Source organism: Tinamus guttatus, unplaced genomic scaffold, assembly GCF_059628265.1.
Source record: "Tinamus guttatus ecotype Peru unplaced genomic scaffold, ASM5962826v1 Tinamus_guttatus_pri_ptg000525l, whole genome shotgun sequence".
In the NCBI taxonomy this organism is placed as follows: domain Eukaryota; kingdom Metazoa; phylum Chordata; class Aves; order Tinamiformes; family Tinamidae; genus Tinamus; species Tinamus guttatus.
In genome coordinates, this window is record NW_028289059.1 from 1206835 (window position 1) to 1233217 (window position 26383).

Sequence of the window (26383 nt, forward strand, 5' to 3'; positions counted from 1 at the left end):
TGGTCTCTTTTCACTGGTGGCCACTGACAGAACTAGAGGTAATGGCCACAAACTGAAGCACCAAAAGTTCCACAGGAACTTAAGGAAAAATTTCTTAACAGTGAGGGTGACAGAGCACTGGAACAGGCTGCCCAGAGAGGTTGTGGAGTCTCCTTCTCTGGAGATCTTCAAAACCCTCTTGGACACAGTCCTGTGCCACGTGCTCTGGGTGACCCTGCGTGTGCAGGGGGGTTGGAGTAGATGACCTCTAGAGGTCCCTTCCAACTTTAAGCATTCTACGATTCTATGATTCTATGAAGGGGAACTTATGCCTGACAAAAGCCTACTCTCAGTTACCTTCTAGTCCTTCACATATTTGAAAGTTGTTTCCAGAATTATTTGCTGTCTTCCACTTTGTCCCTCTCTTTATTTCTGGCTTTTGTTCTTATAGAAAACTTTGCTTACTACAAATAATAGGGAAACGTAACTAGTGAAAGGGTGGAATAAATGAGCAAAATGACTCTGCCTACAAGTCTATGATTTCTGGGGGTAGTCAAAGAGACAGGGACTTTTGGGGCCTAGAGTCTAAATAAGAGGAGGAAGAAAGAGATGAAGGGACAGACAAGGGGTTCTGATGTATATAAAGTATTTGACTGCATGTGGAAGGAGTTGGCAGAGGCTGAGTGTGCAAGATGCAGTAGGATGTGAACATTAGCATGTCAGAATGCACAACTGCAGGGCAAACAAGCCAGTAAGAATGCACAAAGGAGAGTGAAACTGGCAGCCCACCTCCTTGACCTACTGGCAACTTATGAGTCACAGGATTTCCCCAGCCTGCAGGGATTAGAGATGAGTACTATATTCATATTGCTGCTTCCAACTCTTGAGGACAGAAATCTTGCTACACAGAATCAACTTCTCCTCAGTACTCACCAGGGCATTTTTTGCTTTTCAATTGCTTTTATGTTGTCCAAGCACCTGAAAGTTTTCATATCCAATACTGAAGCACAACGGCAGAAATGCACATTGCAGTAGCAATACAAATGATGCTTTCCATTTAATTTAAGTGATTAGAGTTGGTTTGGATAGTTTGATGGTAGGCTGACTTACCAATGGCAGTGAGCAGTGAATGCTTAGCAAATGCTCCCTGCTTCTCTTTACTCTGTGGGAAACAGCACCAAACCGGCTGAGCAGCCCATAGCTCGCGATGCTGGCACGCTGCAGCCGAGGCAAACTGCGCTGCTGCCATCTGCCCGGGGGGACGCTGCACAGCGAGCGAGGTGCAGAACACCCTCTGATAGAGCTGGGTATTCGGAAACACTGTGCACCACAACAACGGGTGCCACTTCAAAATCCTCATTTGAGATAAAGCTAGCCCTTAAGCTGTATCTTAACTAATACTAGTCCTATTGGAACATAGATTTGCTCAGACTAAAAGAGTAAATAAACATATTGAAATATAAATAAGTTTTAAAATAAATTTTAATAGCTTTTAACTCATTAGGTCAAGGATGATCCCATGAGATGCATACACAATGCAGGGCATGCCCAGTTTTTAGAATCATGAGGAGCTTCAGGAGCTACTGGTGGGAATGATCTCCTCAGGTTCCCCACCCTCTGTGCCATGGGATAACTTCAGGCTCGGCATGTATCCCAGCAAAACCCAGGAGTGATGGATGTTATTACTGGCTCCTGTTTTCCAGCTGCAGATTTCCCATAGGCTACTCTGTTAGCACCACCCTATCACTGTGAGCAGCTCAAGAGCTACAATTTGACTGCTCCTGCCTCAGACTGACACCCTGATGAACTGTGGATATGGTTTAGTTCATGTGGAGACTACTCCATTGCCTAAGGAGGAAAAGTACTCATTATTTTGCATTAGCTCTATATAAAAGTTAGTTACCCTGTAACTGGAGTTCTGGGCCATGCGATCCCTCCATACCTAGCATATATTCCATGCTGCTAGAGGCAGTAACTTTGATTCTACCAAGAACACTTGTTTGGCTTACACATGAATCCTAAGACGAATGTTTACCAACAGACGGAGCACCAGTTCCCTTTTGCAGATTTCAAGTACTTACTGAAATTCAAGTAATTTCAAGAAGTTAAAGACCACAGGACAAATAGTGTTAGATTTTGAGTTTCTTGCAGCTGTGGGCCTTCCCTCAGCTTCCGTGGGAGCTTTTCCATTGTGCAATTAACTAACTGTAATGGCATGTCCTGTGCTGCAGAAAATGTTATAGTGTGCAGACGGACTTCCATTCCTCCAGGCACAACTAATACTTTTTTCAGAAATGAAAGGTTTCAAAACCTTTTTAAAAATAAAAAGTCACAAAAATATTTTGAAAGTAAAAAATATTTTCTTTAAGCCACAATCTAAGCAAACTCTAGGAGAACTTGGTTTTTGAGAGGAACTGCTCTGACTGCCACAAATTACTACAAATTCTTCTGAGGAGTTCCTCCTTAAAAATAATGCTAGTGCATCTGCTGCTACACTTTTGATCATTTTCTGCATTGTCCTAAAGTAACCAAGGAAGAAAGGAGAGGCAAGTAGCATTTTTCTCTAGAGAAAATGAGGATTTGCAGGTGGCAAAAGTTCCTTCTGTTCAAATTTTTCCAATTCTACTGCTTTTGCAGAGGGATGTGGCTTTACTGTTTTATTTGTACTGTTAATTCTTATGTGCAACAGCTGCTGTATATAGACAATACATGTAGGTCCTGTAGATACAAACATGGCTGTTGCTCACACTCAATAAAAGGATGAGCTCCTAGGAGAGCAAGCCGGGACTTGGTGCTATTCCTGAATAAAATGGAGAAAAACCTGTTATAGGAGAATAAAAATGTGTCACTATTCATCTAGAGAAATAGGGAACATTTCAACTGTTATGACAGAAACTACTCACAGAAAATTTGCCAAATATTAACACAGGCTCAGAAACAGAATTAGCAGGGTAGTCCAAAGAGTTCGCAAAAGGAAATGTTTTAAAACTGTTAGTATATTCTTGGAAACACTTGGACAGATGAATTGATATCACGTATCACAGACATGACAACACTTTCTAAATGATTTATTTATGCATTTATCTTATTTACTAGGGTATGCAGGGGATGAACTAAGGACGACTTGAAAACTGAGTTTTGAAATGAAAGGTTAACTGACCCTAAACGATAGCTGTGTGAACGTAACATTGTAATTGAATTAATTGGATTTACTAAAACAAAAATTCCTTTGTTAAATTCCCTGCAATGAAAGCATACGGTACTCACTGCCTTTCCCCTCCCTACCATACAGATAAAGATTTCTTTATGTAAAGACTTGATGCCTTACCTCTAGATCACAGCTGTATTCTGTGCCATCCAGAAGCATCACTTTACATGGCACAGTTTTAATTTTCTTGGGAGACTTCTGGGGGATGCCCTCTGCTTTGATTTCACCTGTCTGTACCTCTTTGGTCTCCCTCTTTTCTTTTTCTACTTGCTTTTCTTCTTTTTCCACTCGTTTTTCTTCTTTTCCCTCAGCAACTTTTTCAACTTCTATTTCTTTACCATCTTCCTTGGCAGGCTGTATGAAAAACAATTAAATAATGAGCCCTGCTTAATAGTTTCTTCATTTCTTTTAACTGCCACCAATAAATAAGCCATTACTTATTAACCTTTCATTAAGGTATGAAGGTACTGGATTAAAAACCACCAGTTCCAGGATTAAGGTTTTCCATGTGCGGACAAGATACTGGAAACACAGATTTCACCCCCCCGCCCCCCATCTTCCTCTCAGACCACAGATGGTGCCTTTCTGTCCCCCAACCCTTTTATTTTTAATAAGAATTTATATTTTATTGACTTCCGTCTTCCTCCTGCCACTGCCAACACAAAAGAATTTAATGAGAAGTTTCAGGAGTTAAACAAAATGAAGGGACAGTGCTTACAAAAGTCAAGCTATACAGAATACGAGGTTTGAGTTTCAAGAAGAGATGTGTGAATTTTCCAAAAGCAAAACTTTGGGGCATCACAGAAAGAGGGTTTGCCTTGAGACTCAGCATCAACCTCACCAGGGGCATCAGTAAGGAGACTAGCCACATGCATGGCTTCAGTAGAGATAAAGTAAAGCATAAAAACCTGAGATTGTAAGGACTTTGAGTTAACTAAAAAAAATAACAAATAGATTAAGTTACTACAGGGGTATTAGTGTGATACAATCACTTCAGAAACAAAGCTGACTTAAGAAGTTTCTGCCTTCATCCCTGCTCATTCCCCCGCCCCTCGGACTATTACAAAACAAGTGTTTGTGAGGTTACACTCTTATTAGTTTGATGAAATTATTGCAGGCAAAAAATAATCTGTCACAGAGCAGGAACTTTTAAAGCCAGCTTTACTACTCATATAACGGTATCAACCCACTGGCAAAAAAAAAGCAGCCGAGTGATACTCATCCTTCCCTGCCATAATTTTTATGAAGCTTTACATGAGTTAAACTATGAAACGGGAGCGCTTAAAACTGCTCCAAGTATTCATTAGGTTTTACACATTTACCTGTGTTTCAGCACTGCTAACGGAGCGCTTTTCCTCCTTCTCATCTGCTTTAGCGTTGTGCTCTTTTTCAGTTGCTGCTTCCGTTAAGCTCCTTTCTGGCTGAGGCCCCTCCTTGGGAAGCTGGCAGTCACTCACTTCAATTGCTTGGTCCTCCCCTACAGCCTTTTTCTTGGTCTCTTCTTTGGGCTCTGCCAGGGTGTAGGATTTTTGCTTCTTAAGCCATGGGGGCAGGAAGCGAGAAATACCCTTGCTTTCAGACGAATCCTTTTCCTTCTTCTGGCTACTCGGGCTGCTTTGGCTAGTTGGCACTGGGACAGAAGACGAATCTAAAGCTTCTTCTGAGGATGTTTTTCTGGACTTTTGATCTTCTGTAGTACGTGAGGCTTCGTCAGGCTTGTCCTTGGCTTGCTCTGCTCCTGCCTGCTCAGAATCTTTCTTTACTTCAGTCTCGGAGCCAACTTCAGTCGTCATTGTCACAAGTTACACTAAAAAGAAAAAGACACATACAACTGTTTACTGGTTCCTATGGTTCTTATATTATCTGTAGTAAAAATCTATAGGGGTGCCAGATTAAATATATTAAGACTCAAGACTCAAGAACTACTTTACTGCATGCTCTTCAAAGTCTCAGCTCAAGAGAAAAACAAATCAGGAAGTTAAAGCTTGATGCCATATAGATAATAAACATTTTCAAAAATATTAATTTCTAGGAGCATTATAATTACTTTTAGACACATCTGCTACAAGAAAAGGCAAAAAAATAAAAAAGTGAGGTAGGTTCATTTTGATAGCCAAAAAAAGCTATGTGAACACACAAAGAAATAAATCCAGCATGTGGATATTGAGTTGGTTATAACTATGAAATGGAGAGAGAAACAGATACAAGTGAGTAAAGAGAAAGGAACAAAAAGCTGTAATTTGGGAAGACTCACCAATATAGCACATATCAATGGCAAACGGTTGGTCCAAAACTGGTAACTTTTCAACCATTCTCTAAATGTTAACTTCTGACTAAATCCTAAATCTGACTTAATTATATGTTCAGTCATATATGCTCCTTTTACTTTGACCCAAAGTCAAAATAAGCCCATCAGATAACACCTAAAACCTCACTGCTTTTCCTTTATTGTGTCCCTATGCATGGCACACAGGAAAGCAACCCAGAAGGACACTAATCCCCCACAGAAAGCCACACAGGTAACCCAGCTGTGAGCCTCAGATAACGCAGCTGCCAACCCCAGGTACCAGAAGTCACTGCTTGCACACAGACCAGAAGGGACTCTACACCCTTCCTTGCCAGGGCTTGCAACAACTTTGCTTCTCACCTAAGAGCAGGGCAGAGTGCTGGGCTATGCCTGCCTTCTCCATCACACCTCTCAAATGTTCAGATTTGACCACTGGCTGATATAGGTCCTAGGATCAATTCTAGAGATGAAGCTGTCTGAACAGAAGGCTTCCTGCCACCATAGATTAATCTCAGCCCCAGCCTCCGTAGCTAGGTGCTTTGCCATACTTCCTATGAAATCAATTGCTCTGCAATTATCATATATCAAATATTTGCATTAGATGCACCAATGCGTACAACTTTAGAGGGGCTGGTCAGCTAAATCTGTCCCAGAAATCAAGAGGCATAAGAATTGATTTCAGACAAATCAGTTTACCCACTTTGCTGCAACCATAACATTGATTAGCTCATAGGAACAAAGGGCTCCCATTTTGCTTTACCCTAGTCCTGTATTGGAAGCTCTTGGCTATGAACATTGAAGTCTTAATCTTCAAAGAAGTCTTGATCTGCAGCCTAATCTTAGGATCCTGTTCTATTTATGAAGGACACTTCCACCAAGGATCGCCCCTTTTTGCCAAGGAAAGCTCCAGAATTCCTCTATAGGAACCTGCCTCATAGCCAAAAATGGAAACTATATTTTGGGTAAAAAAAGGAGTTTAAACAATCAAAATAAATCAAGGGACTGAAGCTCAAAATCATGGTCAAGTATCATGAAAAAATCTACAGACATCAAAACAGAAGGGAATATGGACGTGAAACAAATCCCAGAAAGCTTCTTTTCACTGCACTTAATAGTCTGCATCTTAATTCACTGCTTCCATTACAGTATCTCCTACTCATCAGCACAAACCACAAAATCCAATGCCTAAGTAACTCACTTGTTCACATGTTTGTGGATTTTATTTTCACAAAAAAGACCTGAGTAAATACAAGTAGCAACTGACAGTACAAACTCGATGAAAATCTATAAACGGCATCTTCTTAACTATCACAAATATTTAAGGAATCAGCTGATTTTAAGTTTCAGTCAAGAACAAAATATCATGTATCCTGTGCCCATCCAAATGCATCCCAAACTAAGTCTTGAATATTCAAAACCTCCAAGAGTAAACTGTAATCCAAGAATCCATTGAAACCATTTGAAAAATGAAAACTTGGGAAGGTTGTATCTGTGCCTGAACAATCCACAAGCCCAGAATGAGGCACTTCAACTACCTATTTGAGAACTTTTTGATATACGAGCAATTGGTTTATTTCTTGTTGCATTGTTTTAAAATATAGTAGAGAACTAGTCTGTATTTCACAGTTCATTAAGACAGGCCATCTACTAACAGTATACTCACCGTTTTCAACATGTTTATGTCAGAAGAAAAGTAAAATCCTGTCTGAAGCAGTCAAATTCTACGCATTGCAAAAAGATCTATTTTAACTACCGGGTAATATGTGAACCAGTTCCTACTGTTGAACTCTTTTGTCAAAAGTGTAACCCAGTTTTTTTCTATAGAGCACAGTCTCTTATCCTCATAAAGATCACAATGCAAAGGGTTTTTTTTTGGACATCACTGTTTTGCAATTACTTCTGTAAAAATTTAAAGCTTGCATTTCATCAATAGCTGCACAAGAAAATTCATGAGCAGTGCAGCTCAATGCAGCATGCCGTTTTGCCATAGGCAATGAGAAAACATTAGCAGCCAAAGCAAAAAGCACATTTAATTTCCTTTCTTAGTTACTATTTAGGTGGGCTACTACAATACTGCAATGGCCGAAGAAACAATTCAAACTCAGAGAAACAGAGTAGCAATGAAAATACACTTTGGGTCTTTAAGAATCTTAAAAGTTGAAACAAAAACATCCCTAAATTCTCTCAGTTAAACCAATCTACTGCCTCTTAATACAATGGGGCCTGCAACATACCCCACGACAACTTGCCCATTTGCACTTAGGACAAAAAACCCAAAACATAAACCAATCTGCATATAGAAACATGCATCCTCCTCTGTATGCACACATACATCCAACTGTGTACAAACATTTTTTGATTATCAAATAAATCTAATAAGTCAGATTAACTTTGCATTTTAAAAAGCATTCTTGGATGAAACCAGAATTAAAAGTCATCAGTCTAGCAAAGTATTGAACAAATTTTAGAAAGGCAAAAGAGAACTTGCATATAAAAAACAAGCTTTTATGCATGAATTCTAAGTATTTATTTTAAAATTAAGGTGATCCTTAGCAGTAGAACCCAAATCTCTGTATTTATAGGCGGAAGGCAACAACAAGCAGCCCTGGGTTCGCTTCCTCCCGGGACTGCTCTGCCCCAAACCCAGGTTAGCCGCGCAGGCTGCAGATCCAGGCTGCCGACGCAGCATTTTGCTTTATTTCTGGCCCAGCAGTGGTCACGCGACCAGCTTGTCAAGGCCAAACACTTCCACGGCTCGGACAAGACCACCGAGCGGGGCCTGGCCGGAGCTCCTGCCGCCAGGTCATCCTCTTGGAGCGCTTAGAGCCTCAGCGCTGAGGGCCGGAGCGCTCCTCCGCGCCTCAGGGTCACACCATAAAACGTGGCTGCTTTAAACCTCCGCCACGCGTGGGAAAGGCCCGTCCCCATCACTGGATGGCTAGGGCTACGCTACCATTCAGCTATTTGGCAGGGGAGCAGTTAATGCCTTTTGCTAAAAATCTGTCCCACACACACGGTGATTATTTTTTTTAATCAGTTTTTCCCCGTGATTGTGTCCAAGGCACCCCCGACGCTATTCGGGAAGCTCCTCTCCGGGGAAGAGCCCAGGAGCGGGACCGAGCGGTGCCGGCGCCGGCACTGGGCAGCAGGGGGCGCCCTCCCAGCTCCCAACGGCAGCGTCACCTTCCAACGGCCGCACAACAGCAACCGCCTTCCGATTTTAAACGTATTTCCCAGGTCGTGACAAGTAACTTTATGTCGCCGGAGACGCATTAACAACATATTTAAAGTACACGGGGTTTCAAAGCCAGGCAGCTGAATTAATGCTCCATAACGCTAAAGGTTATAACAACACGTGTACATGCACGTGTATGTGTGTGTACATGTGTATATGCACGCAGCCTCTAAGCATACCTGCAAGATCAGAAAAAGGCATAAAATAATGTATTCCCAGAAGATATTACTCCTGTAAAATCCTACTTCCAAAGAATTACAGGAGTGTGCAAGGTGACTAGTAGCCCCAGAAAAAGCTTAACAGGAACTACACTCAATCATTCCTTTTCCTAGGATAGGTTAAGTCACTAGTTAAAATTACATATATTTTGTTAGTCTACATATCTACATCCATGCCATCATGCACTGACTACCTGGACGCATACAATGCTTTCTTCTCAGCCTGTATTACCAGGAAAATATTTTTGTTACATAAATACTGAAAGGTCAGCCAGTCTGCAAAACTACTTTCTGCAGGTGTGCCATCACGTCCTGCAACGCCCAGGATACCCAGGGCTCACCATAAACAGATGACATGAACTTAAAGGAGGCTTCTGAAACAATGACATTTTTAAGACAAGTGCTACAGTAATTCTTCAGATCACTGTGCAGACAAAAGAAAAATAAGCAACAAACATGAAGGATCCAGACTGCAATGACGTGAGATACAGAGAAATCTATTTCTGGCTAAAACTGCCGACTGAGTAAGTGCAGTCTAGCTGGAATACTTTCACAAGAAAATTATCACAGTGACAGTTTTCTGTAAACCAGCGCAGGAAAGTTATTTCAACTCCTCTGTCAAAACACAATCTGCAGATATGACTGTTTGTCAGTATCTTGGAGTCATTAAAGTAGCACAACTGCATATATATATTCTCTATGATTCAAATGCTCCCAACTTCTCTTATAACTTAAGTGTCAGCCACCAGTTATTCTGCCTACTAAATAACTTTCGGTTCTTGTGGTCCATATACAACTTAAACTGAATTACCCTCTCAAACCAGTACTTTTAAGAGGCATACTTTTCAGAAAGGAAAAAGATTACTTTTTGAAACATGTGAAGATTCTTTAAACACTTATATCACTAAAACAAGCTGTTTGCTGACAGTACGTTGCAGTCTAAAACGCAAAACAAAGCTATTTTCAGAATTTTAAATAAAACGCATTGAGCTCTGCATCACTTGTGTAAAAGGATCCATATAGCATATATCAGAGCTCATCATTTAAAAAACCCAAACTTCCAACCAAAACAAAAACAAATACCCTTCAAGTGTTGCACATAGGCAAGCGTCATTCACTTTGAGTTCCATATCCAAAGGAACCTGGATTCCTCTGGAATCCTGGAACAGAAATCTGTTATTTCTGTACTTAAAATCTACAAATACCTTCATATATGAGAGACAGACACCTCACATGGAGCAACTTAATTCAAGAAAACTCTTCCCCAGAACATGTATGCAGAACAAGTTAGTTCTGTGCTGTTCCCTCCAGCTGAAAAAAAAAAATACCCAAAAAATAACAACAAAAAAACCCTAAAAACTAAATTGAAACAGTACAAGCAGCTGAAAAACCACGTTTTTTTTCCAAAAGCTTTAGTGAAAGGAGGGGCCCCACCCAAGCGCAGACACTGCTGGAGAGGGATGTGCTCAGTGGAAAAGCACCACTTAGTTCCAACCCGTTTCATTCTGGCAGCCAGAGAACGCACATGGGTCAAAAAGACAGCTCTGTTTTCCTGTTATCTGTTCAAACAAAGAACAACAGTTTGAGAAAAACCTCTGCATGATCTCCGAACTCAACATTTCAAGTTTAGAGTGGTTTCTGACTGGCAGATTAAAAACGGCAACAAGCGATCATTTATCCTGAGCAGCAAACATACATTTTGTCGGAGCAACACTTACTCTCCAACCTTCATTCCCTGCCTTCACCCTCATCCCACCCCAAAGGGCAATACATACAGTAAGGCCACAATTCCAAAGCCTAGCCCATAGATTTCTTCCAATTCTTAAGAAAACTTTGGGAGAAAAAAAAAATCGTCAGGTTCTGTAATATATCTAACTTGCTCCAATTCGGGGATCATTTATTTCTAAAGAACATCATAAATTTTTAATTTCTTCTTTCATCCATCCCATTTACAATATATTTAAAAGATTTAAAACAATTATGTACTTGAGAGATTTTTTGACATTTAAACAACAGGCCCCTGTCCCCCAGAGCTCGGAAAAGCTGGAGCCAAGCACACGGCTGTGTTTTGACAAGTATCCATTTCCTGCTCAATGGAAGCCCTACATACAATTACTGCCACTTCACATGCTTAGGAAATGTACGACAGCACACACAAAAAAAGGGGGCGGAATAACTGAAATATGAGAATTCAAAGTCAGGGGGGAAAAAACAAGAGAGGTGACTAATCTGTGCTCTTGATATGACACCAACCATAGACCCTACAAGCAAACTCCATCTGCGAGCTCCTTTCACAACATCTAACCATTCACTTCATGTCATCAGTGCAGCAAAGATGGATGTCACACATGCAGACATTGCCAAGATCACATTCAAAATGTCCATTAGTATTTTAGCTTAGTCTGTCCAGCTTATGAACGATGGTCAGACACCAGTTGGAAAAATGCATTAGAACAACTTGCTCTGTCATATAAAAGATGAACGTTGAAGAGATCGGCACTGTTTACATAGTTTCAGCACATAAACACAGCCATAAAAGTGTTTTGTCCAAGTGGCATCAATTCTGTATTTCTGCATGTTCTATGTTGTCTAGTAGAAGCACTGCAGAGAGAACTGTTGTCTTTGGCAAGTGTGTTTAATAAAACACGGTGCTGTTTGCACAATAGCGAGGGAAATAGAGAAAAACTTGAGGAAAAAGAAGTGATGTTAATTATAACTCGTTTTATACAGATGATGTGTGGAAATGTTCACTTACTAACAATTTTGTTTAATATATCTATTTTTTTTTCTGAATCAAAATGCATTTGAAATACAAAACTGATGCTGCCTTACTCCTACCAATAATGAAGCCAGATTCAAACTCTTGGTTAAAGGTATTTTCTAGAAATGTTACTACTGACACATGAATTAATTGTTGAAGGACCTGCAGAGGTCTTAATATTCACACAAGAAAACCAACCCCAGATATTAATAACATAACTCTCAAAATATAGACCGAAAAGTAGAGTAGTTAAATGCACAGTAAATCACCAATGCTGCTGCAGAGAATATATGCCATCTTACATCCTCAGCCAGTGTCCGCAGCCCCACGGGCATTCACCACTGTGGAGTCTTCTGTTGACATTTTAATTTTCGTTTTGAGCTGGCCCAAGCCAAGCAAGTATTTTGCGTGCCGCTGGAACATGGGTGCATTCGTTAGGGAGCAGAACTCACTTGTGCTTTGTCCTTTTCCCTTTGGATGCACATGAGATGATTTATGTAGGAAAAAGCCTGCAGTGGTCTGCTTTACATATTTATACTTACTGAAGTGCATAACAAAGTAGTGAAACTACAGATAACAGCACTCTTCAGGAAGTTTGTATCTGTTGCTCCGGTGGGAAAATAACATTGCTGATCCCAGGCAACAAAGAGCAGTGAACGAGAGATGCCTCTTAGTTGAGCAAATAAAACTAGCAGCCAAATTTTCATGGCTCCCATAGGTTCGCAGTGCTTGTATTTGATTAGTAAAGTGACAACATCAGCGCTTTTCTGAAAGTTTCCCAATTCTAGTGGCAGCAGCTTCACTGCTAAATCGGTCACGAATCCCAGTGACATTTTAACCACCGCAACATCTCGGAGCTAGATGAAGGGAAATGATGTCCTGCTAAGTTGCAAAGGAGCCTGGCAAGACTGCACTGCAAAAGAGAATCTCATGCTAATAACACTGGGTTCGAGCCTGCACTTTAGTTCGTTAGTCATCTAAGTGCTTGAGCTGTTATGTGCTTTTTGGAAGGACATTCCCAGCGTGAAAGCTTATAATATAAAGCAGATAACAGGATATGCAGGAAAGCCCCAAGGGAGTAACTATTTAAACAAAGTTTTCTTTGGAGAGTAAGGAAAAGACAACAGATAATAAAGATTTAGAAGACTTCATGTGTGAACACCCAGAGCAGTCTGGGGAGGAGCACTTGGGACAGATCGGGGGGGAAAGAGATGGTGACTTTCCAAACCATGACTGCAGCGACACTCCTATGTAAACACACATCACAGAACACAGTTTACCAAGGCAGCCTCACCCATTCCAGAAGGGCTTTTAAAAACCACGTACCAGTGTGGACGGTGTGTCATTACAGTACCCTTTCAGTTCAAATTAAGTAGAGACCGTATTCTGCCTTCTTGGGTCACATTTTTTTCTGGATATATTAAAGAACTGTAACTTTCAAAGACATACATGTTTTTAAATCCAAGCTGACAACAACTTATCATTATGCAATGGTTTTCTTCAGAAACACACAGCAAGACACCATAAGCTATATGCCAAAAGACATATTTGTATAAATAAAACTCCAAATCTACAGACATTTGGATTTGGGGATTTTCATTTCTCCTTCTTTTTGGGTTGGGCAATTTAGGTGCTCATTTGCCAAATGTTTAGCAGCACATTTAACTTGTGAGTATGTTGTGCTATGTTTAATCCTGGAGCCAAGACCATATCTGACCTCACAGCTGTGGATCTCCCCAAGCCCGTCTAAATTTGCCTCCCCTCTGGACTCACCTCTAAAATATTTTGAAATACAAAGGAAGGAGAAAAATGAAAGGTTGGCACAGGAACGTAACCAAACCAAATACATTTCAAACTTTCTGGACTATAATATAGCAGTTAATAACCACTTTTTTTTTTTTTATAAAGAGAATGCTCCTGTATTGATGCCACAAAGCACATACATAATAAGCACATACAGAAAGCACATAGCAAAACAGACTAGAGACTTGGAATCTTAAGATTACAACATGTTTTCTCAAAACCAAGAGCCAAGGCTTTCCAAGCATCAGGGACCAAGAAGGGACCAAGTTTGGACCACTCTCAAAAGTTCTAGTCTAGAAAGACCTCCAAAACATGTGATCCTCAATAAATGAAAAACTTAAAACTTCCGGCATTCAGAAAATATGTGTATCTATATTCTATGTAAAGACGGAGGTAACACATCCTTACATTACATGGAATTTTGGGGAACAGTAGGACTGGCTGTCCAAGTAATGTTATATGCAACTTGGTAATGTGTGGATTGAAAAACAGAGCAGTTCTCCCTCTGTTCTCCCTCTTCCTAACTTTCATTGTGACCCAATATGACCAAAGACACTTGGGACAAATAAATTATCTGGGCATAAGCTGGTACACACAAGGACATCTGCACCCCTTTACTCTCATATGGGAAGTCTTCCCAACTTGGTAACACAGGATTCTTGTGAACCCCTGTTCCCTCAAACAAAATTTGAGGAGGCAGACCCTTTCCCAGCTGCGTAACTCAGGTGCCATGGAAAGATGATGAAAGGAAAAGTAAAGGGAGGACACTGGAGAGAAGGCCAAGAGCTGGAGTGGGGGTGGGGAGGGAAGGAGAAGGCAGGAAACAGGCACTGAAGACAAAACAGGAAGAGGGCAGCGTTGGTGTCACAGGCAAACACTGCTGCAAAGCCAGGAAGTGGCTGGGGCGGGAGGAGACGGAGCCAGATGCCGGCCAAGACTTGAGACACAACTAGGCAGAAGGGGAGCTCTGCAGGGTTTGGTCATAGAATCATAGAATGCTCAAGGTTGGAAGGGACCTCTAGAGGTCATCTAGTCCAACCCCCCTGCACACGCAGGGTCACCTAGAGCACATGGCACAGGACTGCGTCCAAGCGGGTTTTGAAGATCTCCAGAGAAAGAGACTCCACAACCTCTCTGGGCAGCCTGTTCCAGGGCTCTGTCACCCTCACTGTTAAAAAATTTTTCCTTAAGTTCCTGTGGAACTTTTGGTGCTTCAGTTTGTGGCCATTACCTCTAGTCCTGTCAGTGGCCACCACTGAAAAGAGGCCAGCACCATCCTCCTCACTGCCTCCCTTGAGGTACTTCTAGACACTGATCAGATCCCCTCTCAGCCTTCTCTTCTCCAGGCTGAACAGGCCCAGCCCCCTCAGCTTCTCCTCACAGGGCAGATGTTCCAGGCCCCTGATCATCCTTGTAGCCCTGCGCTGGACTCTCTCCAGCAGCTCCACATCACTCTTGTACTGTGGAGCCCAGAACTGGACACAATACTCCAGATGTGGCCTCACCAGGGCTGAGTAGAGGGGCAGGATCACCTCCCTCGACCTGCTGGAGACGCTCTTCTTAATGCACCCCAGGATCCCATTGGCCTTCTTGGCCACGACGGCACACTGCTGCCTCATGGTCAACTTGTCGTCCACCATGACACCCAGCAGCTCTCTGCAGAGCTGCTCTCCAGAAGGTCAGTCCCCAGCCCGTACTGGTGCTTGGGGTTATTCCTCCCCAGGTGCAGAACCTTGCACTTGGCCTTGTTGAATTGCATGAGGTTTTCACGAGGTCCTTCAAGTGCTTAGAAAAAGGACTCCAAGAAATGTAGTAACAACAATTTTACTCTCACATATGAAAGTCTTTGCCAAAACTGTTTAATCACAAGAGCATTTGTGCAAGAAAGAGCACACGCACAGGTAAAAGCATCTTGCCTAATGCCACGCATTTTCCACATAGTAATTTGCTTTCAAGAGCCTAAAATCTCTTCCCTAGAGAGACTGAATGCCTTTTAAAGGCAATACATTTAAGACTTATCTCACTGACTTGATGTTTGCAGATGAACTTTCATTAAAAGATTTAAAATCTGCTCCAGTATTGTATGGTTTAGAAAGAGTATCCTTTTCCTTGTACCTGTAACAAAATAAAGATGATTTAGGAAAGTCTGCTAGATTTCCTGCAAAAATTACATTACTGTCCTCTAAAATTCCTAAAGTGACATTTGTGAAAAGTTAGGCGAGTTATCATTTTGGTTTTCACACCTACCTACAGGCATACATTCACACATATCCCAACTGATCAGGGGTGGTTAAGTTCTATCCACTACCCAATAGTAACCAATGTAACCCAGAGACCACCCCCTTGGGAAGAGTAAAGAGAATAGGCTGCAGGAAATGTTTAGCTCTGTTTTAGATGATAGAAATACATCCAAATTTCATATAGGAAAGAGAAGACAAGTATCTTGAATCTGTTTACCTTGTCTTAGGTTCTGTAGGCATACACTGCATTAGCTAGACAAAGTTAGCATTGGGCTACATGAAAGTTGTGAGAAATGGCACCAAAGAGTTACCTAATGAATTTTTTGCTTTTAAAATTCTAACCTAAACTAGAATGATTCCCAGCCCAATTGCTACTGAAATAACTATGATACAATTCAAAAGCTTGTTCTCAGGAGGGGATGATGTAAGGTTTTCCTGTTGACCAAGCCAAGCTCATTAATGCTCGAATGACATCATTAAAAACGCAAGGTCAAGTCCCAGTCGAGGAGATGGACACCACTATCTAAGTGTATGTTAGAATTCAGCCCAGTTATGCACAGATGAACTGAATTCTCAGCTGTATCAGGTCAAGAAAGATTTCTGTGTTGTCAGATTCCTCTTATGAGCTTCTGCTGTCATCACGTGATTCCCTGCGACTTCATCAAGCACCATGAGTGCGTGTACACAGACACAATTCAATACTTGAAGCAAGATGAATATGCAGGCTTTCTTTTTCCCCACAAAGGAAAGTCTGCAGCATTTCTTATACCAATTAAAACAATGTTTCCTTGTCTTCTTTAACAAAGAGATGAATGGTTTCTAGGACTGTGCACATCTACAGAATATACTGCGACTGTAGGCATAAAGATTCTGAAGATTCAAGCAAGCTTACTAGGAAAGGGAGGGAGCAAAGGTAACTCAGCTCATTTGTCTTAAGATGTACTGAAAAACAATACTGCACGCTTGGTGTAGGATCCAAATTGGAGTTTCATATTTTTGAAGAGACAAAATAACTTTTATCACAGGAATAGTGGCATGATTTGGTTCATATAACCAAAATAATGGACTTTACGCAAAGTGTTAAGCATGCTAAGCTATCCCAAAATATATCCAAAACACCTAGATGTATCAAAAGTTATTTAAATATCTTGTTTTGATCAAGTATTATGAATTTGTACAGACAAAACTTTATAGAAAATTAACGTTAAAGAAACATTTAGAAGTAAAAGTTGAAAAAAGAATCACTATGTTAGAGCAGTGTGCCATATTCCTAATGGGAAACAGATTCCCTTAAATTCCTAACACAAAAGACAGCTGTTTTAAAGCTGTAATATTTGGGCTTCACCATTTGTAAAACACGGGCATCCTTCTTACTACATCTTAGTTTTATGTGTAAACATCTCTTTCATCCTCTTGTCTTCTCCATCCTTCATGTACCTTCACTTAATCTTATTTACTGTTTTTAGAATCTCCCTGATTATCAGTTAAGTACTATGCCTTGCACTCCTAATTCCCTAACCATTGCTAGAAAGCCAGGCTGCCAAGCTGTGTCAAAAGCCTGGCTGACATCCAGAGGAACTGGCATCTAACCTGTATGACAGAAAATAAATAACTCAGCAGGATGTTTGCTTTGGGATCCTATCCACAGGAGAACAAGTCGAGTAAGCTGTTTGCAAAATTATGTGAATGCTTTTATTTACCAAGCCATGGTGATCAAAAGATGAGCCCCCCACCCCACACACAGCTAAAAAGCTGTTCACCTAATCACAAGTTCTGTCACAGCCAAATATTTAATATACGTGAAACAGCTTCAGAAATATATACTTCCTGCTATCTACTATAGTGGATTTGTTTCTGTACAAAGCTATCAATACAGCCAACTTCTCACAGAGATATTCTCAGAACCTGAAAAATAGGGAATACAGAAAAGGAGGAAGAACTGAATATCACAACGTCTTCCACTTATAGCACACTCAAAGTCTCCGGTAAGTAGAGGAAATGACAAAAATTCCCTTAAAACAAAATCACAATTTAATCCGAGAATGGTACAAATCACCTAGTTATTCTGCTCTAATCCTACAAGGATAATTTCTTATTTTGAAAATTGCAAGTGGATTATGTTCCTGGTTCGCATTCCATGAAGACCTCTGCATTCCCTAAATGTGGGCTGATGGGCATGAGGAACCTGCAGCAGAGCTGCTTCGGTAGAGAGGCTCTTCCAAAGCAACCCCGATTAATAGAGATGAAAGTGGAAGGCCTTAGTACTCCTGAAAGGAAGGCTGTGTCTGGCAAAAACAAGCCGAAGCCTATCTCGAAGAAAGGGACTGTGGGCTCTGTTGACGTTGTCAGTGACCTGCTTTAAACTGTCACGGCAGGGATGAATAGCCTAAGTCACCAATCCATTTTACGGCTGCTCAATCTGAGCCAGGTTTCATGCAGCCAGCTCTGTGTTAACCGGCCTGCAAGCGAGGACGCAGAGCGCCGCGGCCGGCGCCGTATGAGCACGCACGGTGAGAACATCTCTCATCTTCACTCTGTTCAGACTCTCTTTGAGGACACCTACTTGATACTTTTGAGGAATTAAGTGTCCAGGACAAACGAACGAACAAAGAATGAATATAAAAGTTTCAGGAAAAAAAATCTGAACTGCTCTGCTTAGAGCAGGCTTTATTATTTGGAGTCCTCATGCAGTAGTAGTGTGAAATTTCCACTTTCTCAGCTTTAACCATGACTCTATCCAGAAAATTGCCTGGTATTACTTTAGGATATATAACTAATCCTTGATATATATGGCAGTAAATGAAAATAAAGACGTCGGGGGGAAAAAAAAAAAAAAAAAAAATCAATCTGCAAATGCTTTTTTATCTTTTCTTTAATTCCTAACATTACGGGCCTGAGAAAAGAGAAACAATATTGAAGTGTCCTGGAAGCTGTATAATATTTCTAACATCTCAGTGCTTAATCCCTTTTGGAAACACAGTAAGAATAGAAGGAATGCAAACAAATTTTAAGAAACTGTGTGGGAACAAGTTTTTCTTCATCTAGTTTTCAGCACTTTAAGAGTGATCCAAGAAAAGCTCACTCTTAACATTCAATCATTAAGTTGGTGGGAAAAAATGTTTATGAATGCTATGGAGGGAAAAAAAGGTAAATTTTGTAAGAAAGGAATGTCGGTACTAGATACTGTTCTTTTTTAATTTTTATTTTAGCCTTTAGTCACAGATCCTCAAACAGATATGACAGCTAACTTAAAAATAATAGTATCTAAAGATTTGTTAAGTAACCATAAGATTCTGTAAAGCCACGTTCTAAAAATGCTCACAGTTGTTATTTAAGACAACTGGGAAGGCCTTACAAAGTAATTAGTCTAATCATTCAGGAATAATGTTATGAGGAGGATAACCAGCAACCGTGAAGTTCAGTTCATGACAAAACAACAGAACTCCAGGTTGGATGACAACTCTGTGACTTAGGGTTCTAAAATAAAACAAGGACTATCTACTTCACAAACTGAAACAGAATGTGTGTTATTTTTTAACCTAAACAAAGAGGATAATGCAAGTATCCCTATATACTACACATCCTACTTTTAAATCCATATCGCTGTAACCAATATTCAAGGATTAAACCCTTCAATATCAAATACTTCTCGCTCCTTCAGGCAAGCACGGCCTGTGGAAGGGCAGTATTTGTAAGAGATGTCTAAACACACCAGCCCTACTGATGTCATGATAGATTTATTTTAAGTAGGTTTATTTCCCAAATTTAATTGGTTGCCAGAAATACTTTATCAAACATTTCTCTATGCGGTTGCATGTGCATATATATGTTTAATATATTTTTCTAAACAAATGTTTATTTGCTTTATTTGCTGGTTGTTAAAATGGGTTTATTTCAGCAGAGCACAACATTAATATCACCTTTGGAACTGATTACCTGAAAATTAGTCACACATGCTCGAGTTATGTACTTCCAGATATACTTATTTGGATTCTTTTCACTGAATGCCAAAAATTATTTTTCATTTGTGATTATGCATCACCTTATTTAGATTTAACTCATTTTTAATGCACAGCATAGAACACTATTTTAAGCTATATCAGTTAGATAAGAATAAGGGGAAGATATCCAGTTTGATTGGAGACATAATGTATAGAGAATGCATCACTAGCCTAATAACTGATTTCAAACACAATCATACTTCTTAACAACTAAATGACTTTTCAAACAGGCTTTTCACACTTGCAAACAGCCTTTGAAGGTAGCCTGTTCCTTTTCAGGCATTAAATGGCACCAAAGGTTTTCATGATTTTCCCTGATAATGTACTTGTATATTCAATCAGGTCAGCCCTGCCTCTAACTAGTAAACTAGTTTCGATAAACTAAGCAGGTTAAAATATTTCAAATCTATTGTGCAGGTCCACTTTTCAACAGCTTTCAAATATTTTTCTTAGCTCTCTTCACTTTACAGCCTGCTTTTACACCGTCAGCACCAGGACTGCACACTAACATTACTATTTACAGTATATATGGAAACAAACTTCTCTTCTCGTGACAACACTTGAAAACAAGTATTTGGCTTCTAAAGCAGACTACAGGTAGCTTACAACAGATGATGCTGTAACACAATTTACAACGCTACTGTGGGCACTGATACCTAGATACTGATATGGATCAGTACTTAAGGAACAGCATCGCCACTTAACGTCCTTCTTTTTGGTTGATCTAACCAACTCTCAGGAAATAGTACTGTCAGAAATAAACAAAAATGAGGAGACACTTTCATCTGGAAGTTTTCTTTTTAAGTGGCAGATCTCTAGAAAAGTTATGTTCTCAGCTGTCTGTCTCCACTGTATCAAAGCAGTGAGTACTTTTCCGTACACACCCAGACTACTTCAAAAACTAACAGCAATGTTTATAGAGCAAGAGCTTTAAAACTTAGACATAACAGTTAACTTTATTGGGTGGGTAGCCTGCTTCGCAGCATTTTTGGTGTCTAGCTACATGAGCAGCAGCTGCAGTCATTCTTTTGACTGCAGAGCAAACCGTGTAAAACATCAGAAAACATCGTAGACGTGACCATTAAGTGGAAGCTTTCAAATTTTCTTATCCAAGCATATTCCTTAACATTGCAAAAATATACATATGTAATCAGCATCAAGAAAGACAGGCTGAAACTAACTCTAGGACAAAATTGAGAACTGCTACACAAAATTCAAATAGGATGCACCTTGTAAACCATTAGATTTCTGCACAGAATGATCAAAAAACACTAGCTATTACATGAACAAGACACTCTCCCTAAATATCCTCAGTGCCAAAGAGACAGTGATTTCTTATCCCTAAAGGATGCATTATCAAGCCTTCATATTGCACTAACTAAGCTTTCAAATGCAGGCTCTAATAGGACTTACCTTAGTCATATCTATCTAAATTCACCAAATATACCAGCACTCCAGATGTCTTCATTACAGGGACTTCTCCTCAAACTTAACTCATCCAAGAAAGTAATGAGTAAGCAATTACAGAACCAAATTCTCCTACTGAAAAATGTCTCAACAGGCAGGGTAAAGTTCACATGGCACAGGGTCACATCCAGGCGATTTTTGAACATCTCCGGAGAAGGAGACTCCACGACCTCTCCAGGCAGCCTGTTCCAGGGCTCTGTCATCCTCACAGTAAAGAAGTTTTTCCTCAAATTCAGGCAGAACTTCCTGTGCTTCAGTTTGTAGCCATTGACTCTTGTCCTGGTGCCGGCCACCACTGAAAATCCTCATCCTCTTGTCAACCTCCCGCAAGATATTTGCATGCACTGAGAGGATCTCCCCTCAGCCTTCTCTTTGCCAGGCTGAACTAGCCCAGCTCTCACAGCTTTTCCTCATAGGACAGATGCTCCAGTCGTCTAACCACCTTCATAACCCTATGCTGCTCTCAGTCCAGTAGTTTGTTTTTATCCGATTTTAACAGAACACTATAAATTGGAACAGTGATTTTGCGGGAGGGACATCTGATGTCAGTCTGCACAAAATCCAGTGCACGAAAAAAGTAATAAGTTAAATCTGGAAGTTCACATTAAGTCTGGCATACACACACACACACACAAAAATAAAAAAAAAAGAAAGAAAAAAAAAAACTACACACACAACCAAGAAATTCTGATGCAAAAACAAGAGCATAAACTACTATTTAATACATTTAATCCAGAAATCCTCATAATTTCTGCTGTACAAATGAATGAGAATTGGGGACAGCTTTCCAAGAAAGGGCAGTATGATGAACAAGCTTCACTAATATTACAGTGGCACTCAGAAAAATACTTCGAAAAGGTGCATTAACTTTCAATGCTTGACGATCCAGGGAACCTATACAAAGCCTTTAATAGCTAGCAATTCAAATGTGATAAATCTCGCCAACACTGACACTAGTAATCTGTCAGATTGCATTGCTGTCATTGCACTGTCTCCTTTATGCATCATTTTACTCTTTCAGAAAGGGAACACAAAAAACGCAATGTACTTTCCCTGCTGCTTCGAACAGACAACTTACTTTGTAGCCGCTCAAAGAATGTGCTCTGCAATCTCTCATAATTTAATCACTGTCAGTCATAACAGCCTATTGTGGAAGTATAATCCACTCATTTATTTCACCATCAGCGCACTCAAGCGCGTTCAATTTACGAGCAACCGAGTCACACGGATCAGCCACGAGGGCCGCTACGAGCTGCTGGAAAGCCTGCCCACAAAAAAGTTACTTTCCTCGGCATTATCTGTGGGCAGAACCTTGGAGTCAGAGAGTCTTCCGTGCTATTTGCACACCAGAAACAAAGATAAAAAAACATTCAAGACACAGTTGTACTGTCACTTCAACACAGGCCTGTACAAGCAGTAGTCTCATTACAAGCTCCTGCATATGTTGTAATAAAAATCAGACTGAAGATTTAGATTAGAGGCTAAGATTTTTTAAAAAGTTTTTACCTGATAATAATTGCTGAAAAAATAACTTACCAAGGAGTAATTCAACAAATGTTGCCCTTTTTTGTGCCATAATGCGGGGCACTCACCCCACTCTTAAAGGCCTGTCATCCCTTCCATGTTAAAAAGATGACACCATTTCCAGCAACGAGAGGGAAAAGCACACGTTTCTGGTGTAAAGCTTTTCAGTTGAGGCGTGCAGATGGAGCTAGAAGCATCCACCACAAAGCTTCAAGAGGAGGGCACCCAAGGCAGCACCTCGGTGCAGGCAGCCGCCGGGCGGCCCTTTGGCGAGGCCTCCGGCAGCCCAAGCCTCCATCTTCCCTTCCCGGCACTGCGGGACACGGTGCCTGGGAGCCAGGACGAGCCTCCCAGCACGGCCTGCCAAAAGCCCACACATTTAGCTGGAAAAAATTATCCCAGAACTGCAGATGCTAGCGGTTTAGAACACCCTGTTAATTGTGTTACACTTTGCTCTGCAGTTCACCTGACAAAAACAGCAATTCAGTTACCACAATGTACCAAGATAAGGTATTTATAGAAATAAAAACTTTGCCAGAAAATATTCCCAGACAAATCAGAGGAAGTTTATGCTGTTTGCTGCAGTGAGATGGGAAGCATGTGTTTGAGTAAAATGAATTCTCTACACAGGCACTTGATCACTTAATACAGGGCATTCTGATTAGCTAATAGACTCAAAGTATTAGGCAACTAACTGTGCACTTATTTCTTGTCTTGAGGGAGATTTTGGGGTCCTAGGAGAAAAAGTGCTTTGAACAGAACTAGTTTACAACAAAAATTATCAAGAGGCTTCCCTCAATCCATAATGTACCAGAGATATATACTTAAGAAAGTATATACGCATAAAAACTCGCACCAAGAGTACAATGTTTATGCCTCCATAAAAACAAAAAAACTAAAAAATTAAAAAAAAACTAAAAAAAAACTAAAAAAAAAATTCTAATTTAACCTCATTAAATTTCCATTTCCAGTCACTTGAAAACTATACATTGAGTTCTTTATAAGTGAAAGACCAATATAGCAAAGAGCCTGCTTATTTTCTCACTAGGGTAAAAACTGCTATACTATTCAGCTTACAGATATGAAGATTTTAGCGTCAAAAAGAAACTGAAGTCATTTTAATTCAAATAAATACTTTACAGGAAACCTCTTCAGGCTCCAAAGGTTACAACTGACTGCTCTGGAAAATTCAAAAACAAGAAGCAATTTCTCAAGAAGAGTTTGATTTTAAAGTGTGCTGAGAGCTTAGAAAAGGGTGAGAACAAAAGCTGGAATTTACTATCCAATTAGGTCAGACGCACTAGTGCCTCAATACCCAAAGCAAATACACGAGCAAATACAGCACGTTTTGCCATAGTTACAGCCTCTGTAATTCAAAAATGCTCATATTCAGGAGTCAAGCAAATCGCCAGCTACAATGAAAGCATAATTCAGTCACTTGTTAGACTAATAGATGTAATTTCTAAACAAGACAAAGCAATACAATAAAAAAGCAATCCCTCACAAAATTAAGTTACTACCAAACTTCTCTTGAAAAATTAAGGACTTTGAAAAATTTTACCATCTTATACCCCCGCAACTTCTCTGACCTGCAGAATGATTCCCACTAGAAATGAGTGCTGACAGCTAGATTATGTACCTCGCCTTATATACACATCTTATACAGGTATTACCTACATGCTCCAGGAAACTGTCAGTTTCTGAAACATAACATTGATTTTCCACAAATGCCTCTATGGACCCCAGCACAAGACAAGCATAGATCTTTAAGCGTACAAAGGTCTACATAACTAACCTCACTTTATGTCTTGAGTAACAATACGAACGTGGCCAGGTTGCTACTCAAGCAAACGTGGCTTGCAGGAAGCCTGGAAGGGGCCTCCCTTCTGAGTCAATTCAGGTGACTATTGCCAGGCCATCGATGGCAAACAGGCCACGTGAATCCCCCGTAGCATAGGGACATCACGGCGTCTTCCCCGGAATAGCCCGGTGGCTCCATGTGGAATCACCTTCCAGCCATAGTTATTCCCACAGCTGCCCCTTCCTCTGGGAAGGGATATGCAACACCTCCATTCCTAGGCAAACAAGCATTTTGGTGTGAAAATACAGGATCACAGAAGTTTACTAACACTTCAGGAGAAGTTAGGTCAAATTCTAACTCTTCAGGATGGTTCTAGACAACACGGAACAATTCAATTTTCCATGGAATGTTAAAACAGACAAATCTGTTTCAGTGCCTGTTCAAAATGATAGTTTTTTTTTTTTTTTTGAAATAGCTTACCTTAATTTCCTAAATTATTAAAGAAATACCTAGAATAAGGAATGAATAAAAAAGTAACTAGACCTTGGCTAAAAATAAGACACTCTCTCATCTATTTTCAACATTCTAGTAGACTGACGCAATGCAGCCTCCACAAGGCAATGAGAAAACTATTCAACAGAACTAAAACTTTCCAGGAATACACAGCAGCTCATTTTGCAGAGACCAACTTTGAGATATCCTGAACCATTTATTGGAGATATTCCTGAACCTTTGAAATGCAGTGTTAGTATATGACCAGATAAAGAGCCAGAAGTGTACTGCATCACCAAAACTGAAATAGCCTTTTGCATTAAGAGTTGCAGTAGATGCATTAGATTTTAGAACTTATTCTCAGGCGGCCTAAAGACTTGCTTGCATCCGAGTAAAATATGTCATACAGAAAAAATGCTAATGATAAAATGCTCTTCAAATAGCTGCAGTATAAAACAAGTGGAAAATGTTTTTAAAGACAGACAGTCCCTCCAGAAATGTTGGGAACAGCAAACTCGCCAAATGAAGGATTCAGCATCGAGGAAGTTTTCAATAGCCAAGATGGTTATCTTAATTCCTCTACTAATCAAGCTATTCTACATTTGCTTTCGCCAAAAAGATGACTTCCATGTCAGTTAACGTACCTGTGAAGCTGATCTATTTACAAAATATTCATTGAAGGAGGACTTTTCCAGAATGCTGTTTTCTTCGCAGTGGATTTACAGGTTTGGCTAGTGTATCCAATTCCAGCAGCAAGGCAGAGCAATATCAGAGGTCAGGCACCACATTTATTAAGTTACCTTACCTTTACATTTTGTGCCTATGTTACTGAAATATTACAGTCTTACAGTATTCCTTCTTTCTTTCTTGTAGTCATCTTGTTATTCCAAAGAACTAAAATCAAAATTTATTTTACAGGAAAAGCAGGCTGTTGGAAAACATTGATGGTATACTGTGAATGTACCTTTACAGGCAAATCATCAAGACACCTTTAAGTATAACTGATCATTAATTTTTCAAAATTTATCCATTCTATTCAGAGCCCCTAGTTGTGTAGCTGGTTTGAAGACTGAGCCATTCAATTCACCTGCAAGTTCAGGGCAGAACAGGGCAAATTCAAGCCATATCGGGAGCACAGCCCAGGCTTCTGGTCCCTTTCAATTATTTTTTGTCACTGCGTCAGTGCAAGGCCCTGTTTCCATCCCTACTGCCACAGTGGGATCTGAGGACTCCCCATCATGGTGCCCCAGTCCTGCTGCCCTCCTGCCCCATTCCCAGTGCCCCTGTGCAGCTTCCCACAGATGCGCCAAGCGGCAGGAGAACAGGAACAAAGACAAGGTGAGGATATTGCAAGGACGGAGCTCACG

The 26383-nt window shown here is 40.4% G+C and overlaps 1 protein-coding gene across 12 annotated transcripts in view; it reads right to left on the reverse strand.

Moving 5' to 3' along the window:
- EPB41L2 (erythrocyte membrane protein band 4.1 like 2) overlaps window positions 1-26383 on the reverse strand; it is a 92719-nt gene that overhangs the window by 46860 nt on the left and 19476 nt on the right. For 11 of the 12 annotated variants that reach the window (XM_088533877.1, XM_088533873.1, XM_088533876.1 and 8 more), the window contains 2 exons: window positions 4510-4994; window positions 3308-3541 (listed from right to left, as the gene is read on the reverse strand). In XM_088533877.1, the coding sequence (XP_088390003.1) occupies window positions 3308-3541; window positions 4510-4980 (705 nt within the window). In that variant the 5' untranslated portion in view covers window positions 4981-4994. Of the gene's footprint in view, window positions 1-3307; window positions 3542-4509; window positions 4995-26383 lie in introns of those variants that run through there. The other variant, XM_088533878.1, reaches the window with a different exon arrangement.